Source organism: Odontesthes bonariensis, chromosome 23 (genome assembly GCF_027942865.1).
Source record: "Odontesthes bonariensis isolate fOdoBon6 chromosome 23, fOdoBon6.hap1, whole genome shotgun sequence".
Lineage (NCBI taxonomy): Eukaryota > Metazoa > Chordata > Actinopteri > Atheriniformes > Atherinopsidae > Odontesthes > Odontesthes bonariensis.
Window position 1 is genome coordinate 2,140,106 of NC_134528.1, and position 16,111 is coordinate 2,156,216.

At 45.2% G+C, this 16,111-nt stretch overlaps 1 protein-coding gene across 7 annotated transcripts in view; it reads right to left on the reverse strand.

The window, feature by feature from the left end:
* Positions 1–15,889, reverse strand: part of LOC142373613 (pleckstrin homology domain-containing family A member 1-like) — a 39,418-nt gene extending 23,529 nt beyond the window's left edge. For 6 of the 7 annotated variants that reach the window (XR_012768536.1, XR_012768535.1, XR_012768537.1 and 3 more), the window contains exons 1-5: positions 15,807–15,889; positions 10,684–10,869; positions 6,025–6,081; positions 2,240–2,285; positions 332–429 (exon numbers count right to left, since the gene is read on the reverse strand). Coding sequence is in view for 4 of the 7 variants with exons in the window: in XM_075456943.1 (XP_075313058.1) it covers positions 332–429; positions 2,240–2,285; positions 6,025–6,081; positions 10,684–10,824 (342 nt within the window). In the remaining 3 variants the exon portion in view is untranslated. Of the gene's footprint in view, positions 1–331; positions 430–2,239; positions 2,286–6,024; positions 6,082–10,683; positions 10,870–15,409; positions 15,785–15,806 lie in introns of those variants that run through there. The other variant, XM_075456944.1, reaches the window with a different exon arrangement.
* Between the last annotated feature and the right edge of the window lie 222 nt (positions 15,890–16,111).

Sequence of the window (16,111 nt, forward strand, 5' to 3'; positions counted from 1 at the left end):
CCCAGCCCTACTTTTTAACAAACCTTATCAGACTTTGGAGACAGAAAACGCGGTTCTGATCAGTTTTAGAGTTTCTACGGTCTGTTCCTGTTGGTGAAAGCGCTCAGAAACGCTCATAAATCCACATTTTTTCAGTGTTTGAAACAACAGAGCAGAGATTCCTGCCGCTGCAGCTGCAGCCTTCACACTCTGCTGAGTCTGCACCGAGCTTTATCTCTGTGGTCTGATGGGTAATTTTCCATCTGCCTCGGCCTGAGGCTGAAGACAGAGCATCGCACAAACAAGGTCAGCTATCGATCCATCTGTGAGTGAACGAGTGTGTGAGGCTCACTGTGATCTTGGTGGCGTTGTTCAGGACACTGATCCACTCCACCAGATCCTGCTGGTCGTTGGCCTGCAGGTAGAACTTCCTCATGCCGGCGTTTATAACTGCGGAGAGACGGCAGAGAGGCGTGTCAGCCTGTTAAACGGCAGAAGAGGAGCAGAAATGCTCTGTGGAAATCTAAAAATATCAGCTGGTTTCTCAGAGTCAGGAGGATGTGTGTTAGCGTCAGATGCAAAACGCACAGAGGTCAGGTCATTGTCACCGTAGTTTCCTCCCATTGAGCGACAAACAGCTACTGTTGGACACCAGAGGAACAACAAGGAGCCAGGCACAAAAGAAAGGAAATAAACCCAACAGACGGGGAAAAGACGGAGGAAGGGAGGGAGGAAGGAAGGAAGGAAGGAAGCGAGGAAGGAGAGAGGTCTCCGGGCTCTGCGCCGGCCGGCCGGGTTCTTCCACACCAAACTGAGGCGACTGTAGTGGCCATTTGTCCATAAAAAACTAATTCAACTTAACCGTGTAGCACCCAAGCATATGAATAATCATTGAAAAAAATCATTTTGGCTCTTCTTGCATCTTTTTGGGATGGAATAAACCAATATTTTTGGGCTATTTTTTATCATTTTAGGCAATGTTGCATATTTGCAGCTGTGGGCTTTCCTGATTAATTTTGTTCACAAAACCAAGTCATTCTCTGCAGATCGTTTGGCAAAAAAAGGTGAAAGTGAAAGTTCAGCAGTAACTGCTGCTACCACAATAAAATGTATATAATAAACCTTTATTGAACATTCTTAATACAAAGTGCGGAACGCAGCCATCATAAACTTTCCATTCAACAACAAATCAAACAGATTTCACAGATCTTTGTTGTGAAAAAGTGAAGCACATATAAAATGCAAAAAATGTAATGTAAATAAAAAATGTAAAGTAAATAAAAATGTAAAGTAAATAAAAATGTAAAGTAAATAAAAATGTAATGTAAATAAAAATGTAAAGTAAATAAAAAAGTAATGTTTACTATTAAGTAAAATGTGCACATGATGCTAATGAAAAAATGCAAAAAAATAATCATAATAATACAATTTGGAGAGCTGAGCTCCCATTAGCGCTGTGAAAGGTGGACAAAGTAGACCACAGCAAACGAGAGCAGAACCAACTGGAACAGACCACCGCAAAGCAGAGTGTAATTCACTGAGCCAAGAAAACTGTCGGCGCATAAAATGTAATGTAAAAAAATATTACACATGAATGTAAATAATGTAAGTAAATTTAAAAAATCAAATAATGTAATGTAAATAAAAATATAAATAAAAACATAATGTAAATAAATAAAACGCTTGTTGCATATCTGCAACTGTGGGTGCTACAAGGTTAAACCAAACCAAATCAAAAGGCCACTGATGCACCATGGGAGATGTGGTTTAACGCAGGCAAAAGAAGATGAATGTCCAAAAAATGAATTCTTGCGTTTTCTGATGATTTATTTCCAAACAATAAAACAAACAAAAGAACAAAGAAAACCTGCCGCTCTCTCTTTTTTCCCTGGTAAAAAACATCGGCCCACCCAGGTGCATGCTGGGACTCCAGGTGCCCAGTGTGACCCAATTAGCAAAAATATTCTAAACAAATAACTAACAAGGAATATTAGCAAAAAAAAATCTAATCTAAATAAAGCACTGAAATGAATCAAATAAAGTTACTCATAATAAGCTAATTTAATTTACAACTAGGACCAAAAAACAAAAGACTAACTTTACAAATAGCTCCTACAGAGGCCATGCAGCAGAGTGCAGGAACATCATCATGCTGGCACAGAAAAGACCGAAGCAAACTGTTACAGATGTGTGCAGGAGTCACAGAGAAGGAGAGAAGGAAGGAAGCAGCAGGGGGAATAATACGGAGAAGAGAACTTACCGAAGCAGAACTCTGCCTTTGGCCGGAGTTTGGTGGCATCGCTGACCTGAAGAGGAGCAGAAACGTGTTAGAGAGTCAGTCTGACACGGCAGCCATCAGGGGAGGAGCATCCCACCAGCTGCTCAGCCACTGATGATTTCTGACATTTAAATCCTAAAACCATCTAACTTCAGCTCCTAGTTCTGCTGCTTCTGCTGACAGATATCCCTGCACTTCTGAGGAGCCCCTTTCCCCTCCGCCCACTTTCTAACCCTGATCTGGAGTGGAGGCTGAGCCTGCTGGAGACCCCCAAACATCTCCCCAAACATCTCCCCAAACATCTCCCCAAACATCTCCCCAAACATCTCCTCAAACATCTCCCCAAACATCTCCCCAAACATCTCCTCAAACATCTCCTCAAACATCTCCCCAAACATCTCCCTAAACATCTCCTCAAACATCTCCCCAAACATCTCCCTAAACATCTCCTCAAACATCTCCCCAAACATCTCCCTAAACATCTCCTCAAACATCTCCCCAAACATCTCCCTAAACATTTCCCCAAACATCTCCCCAAACATCTCCCTAAACATCTCCTCAAACATCTCCACAAACATCTCCCCAAACATCTCCCTAAACATCTCCTCAAACATCTCCACAAACATCTCCCCAAACATCTCCCCAAACATCTCCCCAAACATCTCCCCAAACATCTCCCTAAACATCTCCCCAAATATCTCCCCAAACATCTCCCCAAACATCTCCCCAAACATCTCCCCAAACATCTCCCCAAACATCTCCCCAAACATCTCCACAAACATCTCCCCAAACATCTCCCCAAACATCTCCTCAAACATCTCCCCAAACATCTCCCCAAACATCTCCCCAAACATCTCCCCAAACATCTCCCTAAACATCTCCCCAAACATCTCCCCAAACATCTCCCCAAACATCTCCCCAAACATCTCCCCAAACATCTCCTCAAACATCTCCCCAAACATCTCCCCAAACATCTCCCCAAACATCTCCCCAAACATCTCCTCAAACATCTCCCCAAACATCTCCCTAAACATCTCCTCAAACATCTCCCCAAACATCTCCCCAAACATCTCCCCAAACATCTCCTCAAACATCTCCCCAAACATCTCCCCAAACATCTCCCCAAACATCTCCACAAACATCTCCTCAAACATCTCCTCAAACATCTCCCCAAACATCTCCCCAAACATCTCCCCAAACATCTCCACAAACATCTCCTCAAACATCTCCCCAAACATCTCCCCAAACATCTCCTCAAACATCTCCCCAAACATCTCCCCAAACATCTCCCCAAACATCTCCTCAAACATCTCCCTAAACATCTCCCAAACATCTCCCCAAACATCTCCCCAAACATCTCCCCAAACATCTCCCCAAACATCTCCCCAAACATCTCCCCAAACATCTCCTCAAACATCTCCCCAATCATCTCCCCAAACATCTCCCCAAACATCTCCCCAAACATCTCCCCAAACATCTCCTCAAACATCTCCCTAAACATCTCCCCAAACATCTCCCCAAACATCTCCACAAACATCTCCTCAAACATCTCCCCAAACATCTCCCCAAACATCTCCACAAACATCTCCCCAAACATCTCCTCAAACATCTCCCCAAACATTTCCCCAAACATCTCCCCAAACATCTCCCCAAACATCTCCCCAAACATCTCTCCCAGCCACAGGACAACACAGCGGCACTTATACCATGGGCTCTTTAAAAAGCTCCACCCAGGGCTCCATCAGAGCTCCATCAGGGCTCCATCAGAGCTCCAATAGGGCTCCATCAGAGCTCCATCAGGGCTCCATCAGGGCTCCAGCAGGGCTCCATCAGGGCTCCATCAGGGCTCCAGCAGGGCTCCATCAGAGCTACATCAGGGCTCCATCAGAGCTCCATCAGAGCTCCATCAGAGCTCCAGCAGGGCTCCATCAGGGCTCCATCAGGGCTCCATCAGAGCTCCATCAGGGCTCCATCAGAGCTCCATCAGAGCTCCATCAGGGCTCCAGCAGGGCTCCATCAGGGCTCCATCAGAGCTCCATCAGAGCTCCATCAGAGCTCCATCAGGGCTCCATCAGGGCTCCATCAGGGCTTCATTAGGGCTCCATCAGAGCTCCATCAGAGCTCCATCAGAGCTCCATCAGGGCTCCAGCAGGGCTCCATCAGAGCTCCATCAGAGCTCCATCAGAGCTCCAGCAGGGCTCCATCAGGGCTCCAGCAGGGCTCCATCAGAGCTCCATCAGAGCTCCAGCAGGGCTCCATCAGGGCTCCATCAGAGCTCCATCAGAGCTCCATCAGGGCTCCAGCAGGGCTCCATCAGGGCTCCAGCAGGGCTCCATCAGGGCTCCAGCAGGGCTCCATCAGGGCTCCATCAGAGCTCCATCAGAGCTCCATCAGGGCTCCATCAGGGCTCCATCAGAGCTCCATCAGGGCTCCATCAGAGCTCCATCAGGGCTCCATCTGGGCTCCATCAGGGCTCCATCAGGGCTCCATCAGAGCTCCATCAGGGCTCCATCAGGGCTCCATCAGAGCTCCATCAGGGCTCCAGCAGAGTTCCATCAGAGCTCCAGCAGGGCTCCAGCAGGGCTCCATCAGAGCTCCATCAGGGCTCCATCAGGGCTCCATCAGAGCTCCATCAGAGCTCCAGCAGGGCTCCATCAGAGTTCCATCAGAGCTCCAGCAGGGCTCCATCAGAGCTCCATCAGGGCTCCATCAGGGCTCCATCAGAGCTCCATCAGAGCTCCATCAGAGCTCCAGCAGGGCTCCATCAGAGTTCCATCAGAGCTCCAGCAGGGCTCCAGCAGGGCTCCATCAGAGCTCCATCAGGGCTCCAGCAGGGCTCCATCAGAGCTCCAGCAGGGCTCCATCAGAGTTCCATCAGAGCTCCAGCAGGGCTCCATCAGAGCTCCATCAGGGCTCCATCAGAGCTCCATCAGAGCTCCATCAGGGCTCCATCAGAGGTCCATCAGAGCTCCATCAGAGCTCCAGCAGGGCTCCATCAGAGCTCCATCAGGGCTCCAGCAGGGCTCCATCAGGGCTCCATCAGGGCTCCATCAGAGCTCCATCAGGACTCCATCAGAGGTCCATCAGAGCTCCATCAGAGCTCCAGCAGGGCTCCATCAGAGCTCCATCAGGGCTCCAGCAGGGCTCCATCAGGGCTCCATCAGGGCTCCATCAGAGCTCCATCAGGGCTCCAGCAGGGCTCCATCAGGGCTCCATCAGGGCTCCATCAGGGCTCCATCAGAGCTCCATCAGGGCTCCATCAGAGTTCCATCAGAGCTCCATCAGGGCTCCATCAGAGCTCCAGCAGGGCTCCATCAGAGCTCCATCAGGGCTCCATCAGAGCTCCATCAGGGCTCCAGCAGGGCTCCATCAGGGCTCCATCAGGGCTCCATCAGGGCTCCAGCAGGGCTCCATCAGGGCTCCATCAGAGCTCCATCAGGGCCAGCCCTGTTGCTTCTGGCTCGGTAAATACTCACAGAACAGACCAGGCTCCTCTGACATAAATCAGGGTCAAAGGCCTCGTTCTTTTGGATATAAGACCCATTACTGCGCAGTCTGACCTAACCCTGTTCAGCTGAGGATAAGAACAGATGATTATTTTTTTTTGCTAAATGGGGAAATTGTTGTCCTATATATCCATGTTTCGTGTCTGTTTTAATAATATTAAAATATTAAAAACAATAATATCATCTGCTCTGTATCCTGTTAATCACTCCTTTAAATGTTTGCTTCTGCACACAAAATGCTGGATAAGAGTGAGGACTAACCTTTGAGATGTAGGTGAGTTTAAGAGATCCCACCTTATCTGCACCTCTGGGCAGATTCTGTGCAGAAAAACAGAAAACATCAGAATGAATCTCATTCCTGGTGTCTGCAGTAACAGGGCTGGAACAAGGAGTGGAAGTAAAAGCCAAAACAATGTTTCCCGGTGCACAGAAATGCATTAGACGTGATTTAAATGTTAAATACAGGGACATTTTCAGAGAGTTCAACATCGCTCCTCTTCTGGAAAACGTGAACAAAGAGTACGATCACTCACCAGACCAGCTGATGTAAGAGCAAGCTAATTCTCAAAGAGTTTCAGACCATCAATGAAAGTATTTGATTAGTAGCCAATATCTTTTTACAGATGTATGAACTGCCGATCAGTCGGCATCTGCCACTGTGATCCTGCCATAAAAGCAGTAACTGGAGCAGTAAAATGCATCAAAGCCGACAAATAAAACAAACAAAAAGTCAGAAAAAAGTAGATTTCAGATTTCATGCTTCTAAATAATAATTTATCTTTGATGTATCTTTGGTTAAAGTGCTGATTATATACGTTGACAGACTAGAAAACACTCTGAATAATATAAGAGGTGGCGGCAGCCTCCATCCTGGTTTACATGGAGAGTCGCATCTGCAACACGACCGGCCAAAAACCATCAGCACACATATCAGGACAAAACGTGCACTAAAATGTGCACTTAAACGACAACAAAATGACTTTAAATAAAAACTTAAAGTCTTTGTGACATAGATTTCTATGTTTTGAAATCTTTGGCTCCTGGTGGCCATCGGTGATACTGCGCTTTAAGGCACCTCCCTGCTGGTTTCGCATCTTAACCTGAGTGGCTTCATTCCATCTATTGTTTACAGCCTGTGGTTTAAAAGTCTTACTGTATCTGATATAAATTGTTTGGCCTTCAGGTCTCTAAATTGCTACAAATGCATACATTTCTTAAACCAGAAGGGGGCAACTAGTGCAACTGGAACGTCAAATGGTCCAGACCTCAAACCAGCAGCAAACAGACCTAGCAGTGGTGTCACCGTGGCGATGTGCTTCGAACTGAATAAAGTGTGCTTAGAGCGGCCAGCAGGTGGCGCTTTCTGCACCAAATCCATGTTCTGCACGGCCGCAGCTAACAGGGAAACGTTTGCTAACCGGAAGCTAAAATTAGAGGGGAAAAAAGCACAAATAAAACCAGTGGAAGCAGAAACAGCTGATCAATCATCTGATCGTTTACGCCAGAACTAAACCACAAAAAGCATATTTTCCTTTTTCTTTTTCGCATTTTAATATTTATAACGCTTTTATTAATAACCCATAACCCTGTTATGCTGCAAACAAGTGGAACAAACTGCCAGTGGAGATTAAACTTTCACCACATGGAGACATTTTTAAATCCAGGTTAAAAACATTTCTGTTCTCATGTGTCTATGCATGAAATCTGCACGATATCTTTGAACTTATCTGGGCTGTTGCTGGTTTTTAAATCCATTTAAATTATTTAATTTGTTTCTCTTTATATTCTTTTATGTATTTTTAATGGTTCTTACACTCCCTGCTGCAATGCTTTTATTTTATGTGGAGCACTTTGAATTGTTTGTACATGAAATGTGCTACAAATAAATTTGATTTGATTTGATTTAGTAAACACTGCTGGAAACAGCTGTTTCAGAGCTCTACAGCAAACCTGGAAAAATAAACATGATTCTTTTTAATTCTTAAAGGGATAGTTCGCCTCTTCTGACATGAAGCTGTGTGACATCCCATATCAGCAGCATCATTTCTGAACATCTTCTTACCCCCTGCTGCGTCCTGTGAGCAGAGTTCCAGCCTCGTTTTGGTGTTGATGAAGGTAGTCCGGCTAGTTGGCTGGGGTTTAAAAAATAAAGCCTTTTGCTTCTCAGAACAATATGCGTTCAACAGAGTAATACATTTGCATCACAAAATGGTTCTCCAGGAAAAAGTCAGACCTCACAATCTCTTGGCCCTATTTTCTCTCCCTTCGTATCACTGCCTGCTGCCGCCTGCCGACAGCCGCGCCTATTACGCTGTTTGCTGCTCGGAAGCAGGGGACTTCTGGGTCTGCACTTCGGTCTGTACGGTCTGCACAGCAGGCAGTGATACGAAGGGAGAGAAAATAGGGCCAAGCGATTGTGAGGTCTGACTTTTTCCTGGAGAACCATTTTGTGATGCAAATGTATTACTCTGTTGAACGCATATTGTTCTGAGAAGCCAAACGCTTTATTTTTTAAACCCCAGCCAACTAGCCGGACTACCTTCATCAACACCAAAACGAGGCTGGAACTCTGCTCACAGGACGCAGCAGGGGGTAAGAAGATGTTCAGAAATGATGCTGCTGATATGGGATGTTACACAGCTTCATGTCAAAAGAGGCGAACTATCCCTTTAAGGTTCCCAACAGAGAAACCAAAGGAATCCCCGGGTGTGGTGAATGTTGCTGCTACCACCACACAAACCCTTTCACTAACCCAGCTGATGTTCCTGTTTCTCAGCTTGAGTGACACGCAGCTCAGGTTTGTGTAATAAATGAAGGTGTCACCAACAGAAACAACCCTGCGTCGGATGTAGCCTTTTAAAAACACGACTTCCTCTTTACTTCTTCCCTCTCTGTGATGTCAGATTGTTCGGCTTCATCCTCCCCAACCACAGACCTTCAGACTGACTTCTGTGTTTGCTAAATAAAGTCTGAACCTTTAATAAAAGGATTTCTTTCTGTCAACAAATTCTATCAAAGGCCAAAAAAGGGAAACATGAATGTTTCCAGGAGCTCCATCAGGGTTTTTATTGGGACTCTGAGCCATAATGCGAATCTTTCTTCCTCTTCATCGAGTCACATCAACAAACTGCTTTAAGGAAGTGGCCGAGCCTTCTTTGAAACAGAAATGATAAAAGTTTGGTGTCTATTTTCAGGCAGCGGTGGGTTGTGGGTCCGACGCGCAGAGAGCAGAGAGGTCAGGAGGTCGGGCGACTCGTGAGATTCCCTTTGCACGAAAAACATGCAAAACAAAAACAGAATTTATCTTTCCAGATATAAAAGTGTGAGAATCCAGAGATTTACTCGTCCCTTCAACGTTCTCAGAGCTGAACCAGCATGATAAAATGAGACTTTATTAATCCCACGATGGGGGGATTCAGCTGGAAGTGAGAAACTAACATAAGTTCACAGTCAGCGTCCTGAGGCACCAACAGGGAAAACTGCCTTCTGATAAAACTGGACGTGTTTGGAAAGCCAACTTCATATATTAAAACAATACTTATTCAGATATAAAACTCAGGAATTGTCTTTAGTATTTACCAGGACTTATATTTTTGGTTTTCTGGGCTATTCTGGCTTTGAATTTGGGTGTCAAATATTCATTTTTTATTAGGGCTGGGCGAGTTAAATCGTTATTATTGCGTTAACTCGTTGATAATTTAACAACGATAAATATTTGATCGCGCATTAACGCATTTTTTAAAAATAATTTTTGGGGCTTTTGTGCCTTTAATGGAAAGTTCAGAGAGACAGGAAGCAGGGGGCAGAGAGAGGGGGAACAACATGCAGCACAGGACCGAACCGGGGCCAGCTGCAGCAAGGACTGTAGCCTCTGTACATGGGGCGCCTGCTCAGCCCACTACGCCACGGACCCCCCCTGTTTTATTATTTATTTTGTTATTGTAAAAGTTTGTTGCTCACAGGCTTTTATTTTGTAAAAGGCTGCTGCTCACAGGCTTTTATTTTGTAAAAGTCTGTCGCTCACAGGCTTTTATTTTGTAAAAGTCTGCTGCTCACAGGCTTTTATTTTGTAAAAGTCTGCTGCGGAACCGGAAAAGAAAGTAATCGTCGGATCCACCAAACATGGAGAAGGGTACGGAACTTTTACTCGGCCATTTTCATGTTAAAGTTCTTCCAGACGGCAGAGTCTTTTTTACATTTTTTTACATTACATTACACTTAGCTGACGCTTTTTATCCAAAGCGACTTACATCTATTTAGATACAGGGTATTGGTTACAGGCCCTGGAGCAATTTGGGGTTAGGTGCCTTGCTCAAGGGCACTTCAGCCATGAATAGAGGTGTAGGGAGAGGTAATGGTGGGACTTGAACTTGCAACCCTCTGATCTTAACTCTGCCTCCCTAACCACTAAGCCACGGCTGCCCATCAGAAGTCGACAGAACCAAAGTCATCTGTAAACACAGCCAAGTTGAATTGTCTTCTCAGCGTAGTAGTTCCAGTCTAAAATATCACTTAAAGGCAAAACACACAACTGATAGCAGCAAGTCATTCAAGGAAACAGACAGTGGAGCGAGGCTTCTACATAAAAACTACAGAAAGATGCTGATGTTAAAAGTGTGTTTGCACAACAAATGTTATGGCACTTTCATTCATATGGCAGCACATTTAAAATAAAGCTAAATGCTAAAAGCTATACGCTACTTTTGGATTCATTTTTGGATTCTGTGTACAAATGAGATTAATCGTGATTAATCAGGGAAATCATGTGATTAATTAGATTAAACATTTTAATCGTTGCCCAGCCCTAGTTTTTATCAAATTGACTTTTCTAATTCTGACTGAGAGGAATCAGACTGTAACTGCTTTAAAATGGAAGCAGAAGCCCCGTAAACATCCAGAGTGTTTCCAGGTGAGCCTCACCTGTGGGTTGTCCATGTACCACAGCAGGCTGCCCTGCTGGGTGTCCAGGATGAAGTACCGGCGTAGGAACCTGCCGCTGCTCTCATTCTCCTCGATATCCAGGAAGCCACAGATGCGATTCTGTCGGTCCACGTAAGGCATCGCAACCCCGGCCAGCTCAGCCCGTCCTGGGGCATCACAGGAACTCTGCGGGGCAGAGGGACAGGCCGGCGTTATCTCACACGTCTCACATATTTCCAGTTAAGTTTACTGAGTGAATCAGGATGGAGGATGAAGACTTTTCCATCAGAAAGTGTAAATGAATTGTTCAGCATTGTGGGAAATGAAGGCAGCATCACACGTGCACATTTAGAGGCTCCGACAGTCTCCCCTCTCGTTCAGTTTGAATGCTTCACTTCATTAGATCTGCTTGAGGTGGAAAGTTGAGAAAAGGTCCTACTTTTCACTCAGCGGGGTCACATGGCTCTGAAAGGATCGGATTATTGGCTAAATCACAATCAGACTGAGTTATTAAGTGCATGTGGACACCTTAATCTGACTAAGAACTGGATCGGATCGGATTCAGACCCCGAGATAACTGGGCTGAAAGTCACTCTAAACCTGCTTGTAGACGCTGAAGCACGTGGTGAATCAGACTTTGCGTTCTGCGCATGCTCCAGATGTTTTCCCGGGGTCGTGACCCGGAAGCCAAAGGAGACGATGTTCCTGTTGTTGTCGCCGTCAGAAAGAAACAAACAACGCGATGGAGAATGCTCCGTTGGGCATCGAGTTTGTGCAACAAGCAGCTCATCACAGAGCAAATGTAGAGGGACGTAGCTTCATCTGGCTCTGCGTTCTCCATCTTTCTCCAATGCCTGAGTTTGTTGTTGTTGTTGGTGCTGAAGAGGTCAACAGGAAGTGGCTCTATTAGCAACAGCTGGAATGGGTACAGCGCCACCTATCATACCGGGGTATGACACGCTTTGTGCCTCTGATCCCATTCATTCACCGCCACATATCCAAGGAGAATTACCCTTAATAACTCAGTCTGATTGTAATTTAGCCAATAATCTGATCCTTTCAGAGCCATGTGACCCCACTGAGTGTTCAGACAAAAGACGAGTGTTACACTCAGAAATCTGAGCTGATTCCTCTCAGACTGCTCAGGTTGGAAATGCACCGACTTACAGGATGTAACTGCAGCTCTGTGAATACTTTCAGAGTTTCAGAGTTGTCCAAATGTTTACGATTCATCAAAACAAAACAGTCCTTCTCTACAGATTCTCAGCATCACTGGAATCCTTAGAGCTTGAATGAGGGGAGCTGGACTTCTTCTTCTTGGTCTTTGAAGACGTTTTCAGCTTCTAAGCAGCAGAGGGGCCTTTCTGAAAGTGCATGCAGTCTGCTGACAGGATCTGAGGTGTGAAACCTCTGCTCAGCACGTTAAAGGGACAGTTTGCCTCTTCTGACATGAAGCTGTGTAACATCCCATATCAGCAGCATCATTTCTGAACATCTTCTTACCCCCTGCTGCGTCCTGTGAGCAGAGTTCCAGCCTCGTTTTGGTGTTGATGAAGGTAGTCCGGCTAGTTGGCTGGGGTTTAAAAAATAAAGCGTTTTGCTTCTCAGAACAATATGCGTTCAACAGAGTAATACATTTGCATCACAAAATGGTTCTCCAGGAAAAAGTCAGAGCTCACAATCTTTTGGCCCTATTTTCTCTCCCTGCGTATCACTGCCTGCTGCCACCTGCTGACAGCCGCGCCTGTTACGGTGTTTGCTGCTCGGTCTGCACAGCAGGCAGTGATACGAAGGGAGAGAAAATAGGGCCAAGAGATTGTGAGCTCTGACTTTTTCCTGGAGAACCATTTTGTGATGCAAATGTATTACTCTGTTGAACGCATATTGTTTTAAGAAGCCAAACGCTTTATTTGTTAAACCCCAGCCAACTAGCCGGACTACCTTCATCAACACCAAAACGAGGCTGGAACTCTGCTCACAGGACGCAGCAGGGGGTAAGAAGATGTTCAGAAATGATGTTGCTGATATGGGATGTCATACAGCTTCATGTCAAAAGAGGTGAACTGTCCCTTTAAGATAGATGGCTTCCTTCCTCTCACCATCTGAGAAGACGGATAGTTCAAAGGAGGGCTGAAGAAGTCCAGTTTACCCTTATTCAAGCTCTCAGGATTACATTTTTCCAGCTTCCTTGAAGCTGCCATTCCCCATTTTTAATCTCACGTGAGAACGTTTCAGCAACTCGCAGCTGAATTGTAGAACAGAAACACAGATTGGACAGAACAGCGACGCCTGGAAGCGAGTTCAGGCAGGCAGCTGGAGCTGGAGCTGCCTCCCAGGTGATGTGCCACCTTTCAACGTTACCTCACAGCTTCTCCTATCCAACAGCTTCGGTGTTAAAGGCCTCTGCAGCTTCAGCTGTTTGCTGTAATTCTGCCAAACTGGGACTCGCTGCCTCGTGCTGAGATTAAACTGAATGCTGGCAGGCGTCCCTTTCTGTTACACAACGTAAATACAATTACAGAACAACATCACACTGTCTGCACAGTGAGAAACTGCAGATGTCTTTCCAAACCTCAGATTAAATCTGTTGCTACAAGCATGCGAGCAGCTGAACCGGCTGCCAGCAGAAAACACAGCTGTGGACGTGTTCAGCCCTCAGCCCTCAGCCCCGTCCTCACAGCCAGCTCTGAGGCTCTGCCTGGCTGCAGAAGAGGAAGCACAAACTGCAGGAAAACACCTGAAAAGTCCCGAGTTCAGAGCGTGGTGACGGCGCTGGGGCTCACCGTGACACAAACACGAGGAGGGGAATCCAAACGTCCAAAACAGAGTCAGCTGAAGGCTTCCTGCTTTGAAAAGGTTTGAAGTTTGTGACACACTCTCAAAGACTTCCAGTCACCCTTACAGTCATTATCACCAAACAGAACCCGACCTGAAACTGACCTCAGACAACCTCTGAAACCATGTTCAACCCAGACCTTTAAGAAGGGAGAGAAAATAGGGCCAAGAGATTGTGAGGTCTGACTTTTTCCTGGAGAACCATTTTGTGATGCAAATGTATTACTCTGTTGAACGCATATTGTTCTGAGAAGCAAAACGCTTTATTTTTTAAACCCCAGCCAACTAGCCGGACTACCTTCATCAACACCAAAACGAGGCTGGAACTCTGCTCACAGGACGCAGCAGGGGGCAAGAAGATGTTCAGAAATGATGTTGCTGAAATGGGATGTTACACAGCTTCATGTCAGAAGAGGCGAACTGTCCCTTTAATGTGTCACGCTCCGTAACCTTTGGACAACTACATGAAAACACAACAGTTTTGTGTTAAAAATAGTCCCGTTTCTGCCTTTTGTTTCGACAGTTACTGGAGGTGGAACGTCTCTGTGCCAACGCAATAAAAATGTGATATTTTATGTCAAAAGAGGAGAACTATCCCTTTAATATAAAATGTCACGGTAATTTGACATATTATCAGAAAACTGTGATTATATCGGGACTTTGACATCACTTGATAAACTGAGGCTCCCTCTGTCTGAATGAGACAGTGAGCAACGATAACGTGATCTTTATGTTTTAGAGTTAACTCGTTAATTATTTAACGCCCATTAACTATCCCTTTAAGACATTTCAGGTTAAATTAACTAATCATTTAAGAAAATACGGTATTTGGATTAAACATACAAAGGTGCATGGGCGTCGCACCCGTGGGGGATGGGGGTGTTTCAACTTTTACAGCAAGATGATTTCACCTTTTTGAATTTTCAATGACCAAATAAAGTTTTAACAAATCATAAAATATGTTTTAAAGACTCTGTACCCTCTTTAGAATAATTCTGTCCAGATTTGAGCAGTCTAACTATTGTATTTTCCATACAGGACCTAGTTTAGGGTGATCAAAATGCAAAAAAAAAGCAGTAAAATGTTCCTGTTCTGCATTTTTACAAATCAGAAAAAGGTTTCACAAATCCCAAACGAGGTTTTAATGAATCTATAGCCTCTTTAGAATAATTCCATCCAGATTTGAGCAGTGTAACTATTGTAGTTTCCATACGGAACCTAGTTTAGGGCGATCAAAATGCAGTAAAATGGGCCTGTTCTGCATTTTTACAAATCAGAAAAAGGTTTCACAAATCCCAAACAAGGTTTTAATGAATCTATAGCCTCTTTAGAATAATTCCATCCAGATTTGAGCAGTGTAACTATTGTAGTTTCCATACAGGACCCAGTTTAGGGCGATCAAAATGCAACAAAAAAAAGCAGTAAAATGGCCCTGTTCTGCATTTTTACAAATCATAAAAAGGCTTCACAAATCCCAAACGAGGTTTTAATGAATCTATAGCCTCTTTAGAATAATTCCATCCAGATTTGAGCAGTCTAACTATTGTAGTTTCCATACAGGACCTAGTTTAGGGTGATCAAAATGCAAAAAATGCAAAAAAAATCCAGTGAAATGGCCCTTTATGCCCATCCATTTAATTCGCGAATCGGATGCCAACTTCAGCGTCGTGTCTATGGGCTCATGTGCCCCCCCGGAACACCCCCACATTTAAAATCACTGCTCCACCCCTGCAAAGGTGATATTATGAGATGGAACTAAGTGAACACATTCGTAGGTATTTACACTGGAAAAGTCTTTTCTCTGTAAAACCCACCGGCAGAAACAACATATCACAGGCTCACTGTGAATCACTGTGGACTCATTTAGAGGAACTTTATCAAATCTACTTACCACACACCCACAACAACGATGATATCACAGAATATTGAACAGAGGAAATCCTCCACATTAATCACACAGGATTAAATCTGCCCGGCATTACACTGTAACTACTCTTTTCTGCCTTCTCTGCAGGCGGTGCGCATCAGTGCGCGCGGCGGCGGCGGCGGAGCGCTATTCCCTGAGGTGAAAAGGTGCCTTTAATCAGCCATCGGGACAGTTCCTCCCTGCGGAGATCAAACTGCTGTCACAGGCCTGACACATCGACCCATTTCCTCTCCGCCTCCATTACGCGTCCGTGACACTCTGTTTGGTCGGAATAAATGTATCCTTAGAGAAATAATAACCCTCCGCGGCCGTGCGGCGGCACGCGGGCTGGAAAAAAGCGGCGGAACGCGGGTCTACTTACACAGTTCGGCTCAGTCCGAGTCCAGAGTGGCGGCTGTCCGGCACCAGCATCAAGCTCCCTGCAGAAAACACGCGCCACTTCCGGTGTCCTCCGCGAGAATAAAAGGGCGGCGCTCACTTCCACGTGGACCTGACACTGAAATAGCTTTAAAAAAGACCATACTGAAAATTAATTAAAAAAATAATAATCTGGAGATTAACCTTGTAGCACCCAAGCATATGAATAATCTTTGAAAAAAATAATTTTGGCTCTTCTTCTAGGCTCAATAAGCTGAAGTCTCTCCTAAAAAACAATTTAAAATTTAA